The sequence below is a fragment of the Glandiceps talaboti genome, chromosome 21 (genome assembly GCF_964340395.1).
Source record: "Glandiceps talaboti chromosome 21, keGlaTala1.1, whole genome shotgun sequence".
Classification (NCBI taxonomy): Eukaryota; Metazoa; Hemichordata; class Enteropneusta; family Spengelidae; genus Glandiceps; species Glandiceps talaboti.
The window spans coordinates 16,192,250-16,196,018 of record NC_135569.1 but is presented as its reverse complement, the minus strand read 5'-3'; the positions used below and the strand labels follow the sequence as shown (position 1 = coordinate 16,196,018).

Sequence of the window (3,769 nt, the reverse complement as noted above, 5' to 3'; positions counted from 1 at the left end):
TTGACATTCCAACGAATCTAAAGAATGACACAATATTTATCAAGTGTTTTCATAAAAGTGTATATTTGCAAGAAGTCTTAATTTGTCAATTCTTATTGCAGGTTGACATATTATGCCAATAACTATTTTGTAGCAAAATTTATTATCTTTTTAAAAGCAATATCATACCAGATGTTCTCATAAAGTATGACGATCACGTTTTAATGATGTCATATGAGGTTGTCTTAAACCTATACATAATCATAAAAATAAATATGTTTATGTTTTTGGCTACACATTTTTACATTCTCATTACATGCTAGCTAGTATATGCAACAGTGTATCCATCTAAATTTGGCCACTATCTTTACGTTATCTTTATCATTATCAAAACAGTGATAATACAATAGTAACGTTTCACAAGCCAGTAAATTGCAAGTAGTCGACAATGGAGTTTCTAGGTCTGGTACGGCCATGTTACTGCACATATGTAGTCTGTTGTATCAATAATAACAATACAAAATACTCAACCGAAACAACATAAAATGATGCAGCAGAAGTAACGGTTCTACATAACTTGCTTACAAGCCTAATATATAACATAATGACGCAGTGCGTCTATCAATAAAATTTAAATACATAATATTTATATAATAATATAATAATTACTAGGGATTGACATATTTCCTGGATAATTAATATTTACAGGCAGATGACTGCAGGATAACGAGTAATGAACGATTATATTTGTTGAAGGATAGGTATTACGTAATGCCTTAAGTCCAGGAACATGGTCTCCTGAAAGGCTATTATCTTAAATTCATTGGTTACCATAGTTACGCATGTATACAACCACGCTAATACTAACACATAAAAATAACCATATCAGCCATCTTCTATGTTATGCATGTGATTACGTAAATAACAACATTTCGATTTATTTACAAGAATAATGGTTTCGTCGTTTTTGATACAAACAAAGTTAAAATTTGTCCTTTCAGTCAAAAAACAACTTTGTTATATATTGATAATATGCAAATGTTTTCCATATGTTTGGAAGTTGAAGGTAGTGTGAACGTTTATCCTGCAGTATTTACTATGATCTGTCGACAGAACGGTGAAGGTCATGAACTGTCTTCTCACCTGTGGTATGGAACGATGTATATATAACTCTGTATGTATATCAGTACGGCATCTACCAGTTAACTCATTAGCTAACCCGTTGAATACCATGACAGCAATCTCAAGGACGTTTGTTCGACTCCTGCATTACAATTTCTTCTCTACGGTTTCACGGCTGTATACCATGTGGCATGCATACACCCAACGTAATTCAACTAGTTCGTTTACGACTTCTTCGTATTTCCTGTGTTATTCATGTAAACCGCACTTGTTATAACTTTACAGACTTGCGCCGCATATTTAAAAGAATTACATTCTGCACTCTTTGAATGACCTGCACTCTTTAGTTGGGGGAATTAAAGCAGACATTTCATCATGTAGTTCAAATACATTTACACGGCACCTGTTCAAAGGTCCATCCTATTTGATTCACAGCCACACACAATTTAATATTTCTCTACAAGTTACAACATAATGAAATATCTACGAACTTAATTTTCGCCTGGGATTATTCAGTTCAACTTATGGCAGAAAATGGAATCAGCTTGTGGTCTACCAGCAATTAATGAAAACTAAATCAAAACACTGTGAATGGATGGATTAAATTGATGGTGACAACTAATCTACAGAATCAGTCTACACCCATTGCAAGTCAATTTCTTTCGTTAGAATCAGTATGCCGCCAAATTTACAGAGAAAGAAAACACCGCAATGAGATTCTGGGAGAATTGGAGATGACAATATGACTGTGTTAGTTCTTTCTGCTTGTCAGAGCAATGATGCGAGGTACGAAAATCTGACCCAGACGAATATCAGTAGGCCTTGACACAGAATTAATGACAGAAGCAACAAAATATAGGCATATACGAATTGTACATCACAGATTATTGCCAGTTAAGCACCAATTAAGTTGACCGCAAGAGTAAGACGATAAAGATGACGAAACAATCAATTCAATGTATGCTTACGATGACAAACTTACACAAAATTTTTCCCGCCAATTTCTTCGCCAAAATTTATTAATTTGTCATTAGTTCTATTTGCTACTTTAAAGTAAATGATGACTTTATCATCAGAGAGATCAAAGTTTAGTTTATATTGGATCAAAGCCGATAACATTCATCATTTACTAGTCAAATTCAGCTATAGCGGCAGAACTACAAGTGTAAGATCATATACGGAATGAGTTTTGCTGTGAAATACGTAGTGAGGCACGATATCGAATTCAGTTGCTATAATCATAATCAGTATTTCCCAAGAGATTGTCTATTTTTACAATCTACGGCTAATGCACGAAGACCGGCCTTGAATATTATTAAGAATTCTTCAATGATAATGACAATATAAAACCATGAAAGTCCATAAATCATTTGCGTCGTCGTATGGCCAATGTTTTGGCGACTGGAAATGCTATCATCGTTTCTGATGCAAAAATATTTTGTGATCTCGAAATATTCACTATGTGTGCTGCGCAAAAGCAATTTTTGAAATATTTCAGAATTCTTGGCTAGTTTGCAGTAGATACGTTTTAGTCACTGCATATAGAAAAACACGAAAATGATGCGATCGTGAGGTGATTATGGTGCATGTGTTAAAACATGCCCTGCATGACAGAATATTTGTACAGCAATGTGTGGTGTAATGTATTCTTCGACAATCCATGACTGCTCGGTACAAGTCCCCTAGTTTTTTGAAAGCTATCATGAGGGTGGGGGTGGGGGTGGGGGTGGGGATGGGTGTGTGGGGAACAGTTAGTATACTCACTCGTCAAGCATTGTTTGCAGATCGAAGAGGTTGGGAATTCTTCACATATCTTGCAACTGATACATTTTTTGAGAGTTGGATCCAGTACCTCTCCGGCATTGCAAGCCTCTGTAGCGGCCGTAACCATCAGTAAAATATACACCAACAAGAATATATCCCCTTTCGTCATCTTAGCCTCCTCCGGAATGGCAGGGTGTTAGTTCGCCCATTTTTGATAAATACAGACCTTAGAGTTTTGAAATTGAAGGATCAGCTTGCCTGGTAACCATAACATAACAACCGTGAACAATCCGACATATGTACAGCCGTGTCTGTGGGGCGCCTGCGCGTTGAGTCGCAACAGCTTGTCCGCCAATTTGTACGCGATAAAATGTTCTAATATGTAAATTAAAAGAACTTGCACCAAACCAGTACTAGATTTACGCGCGAAATGTTCAACTCGACGTTTTGACAGACGTCTGTAAAGTGTATGGAATGACATTTGCTTTTAACCTAGATACGAAGACTGCTAGCAATATTTCACATGTGGTGTGAGAAATAAAAGAACAAGGAAACACAGACTATCTTGATAAGCCATTAGTGTGACTAGCAAAGGAGTAAATCGAAACGTAGAACACTGTGTCTCCTTGACCTTGTAATTGGACAAACTCATTTTTGTTGAGGTGTTATGGAGTATACTTTTCTAGGAGAGGTACTTTTTTCTGAAGTGTATCGTGCAGTTTATTTTATATCCATTATGGTTTGAACAAGATACAATGTCAAATTAATGCCAGTTTTGGCAAAAATTGGAAAGAAATTCTAATTGTGACAGACAAAATGAATATAGTGGTACATATCGTACGATCAGGGTAACAAAGCAAACGGGAAATGGACCATGGCTTACACAAAGCACAATTAAGCGCTT

At 36.0% G+C, this 3,769-nt stretch overlaps 1 protein-coding gene across 1 annotated transcript in view; it reads right to left on the bottom strand.

Moving 5' to 3' along the window:
* Positions 1–3,175, bottom strand: part of LOC144451414 (neuronal acetylcholine receptor subunit alpha-10-like) — an 80,550-nt gene extending 77,375 nt beyond the window's left edge. The window contains exon 1 of the mRNA XM_078142246.1: positions 2,866–3,175. Within this exon, the coding sequence (XP_077998372.1) occupies positions 2,866–3,034 (169 nt within the window). The 5' untranslated portion in view covers positions 3,035–3,175. The remainder of the gene's footprint in view (positions 1–2,865) is intronic.
* Positions 3,176–3,769: the final 594 nt, after the last annotated feature.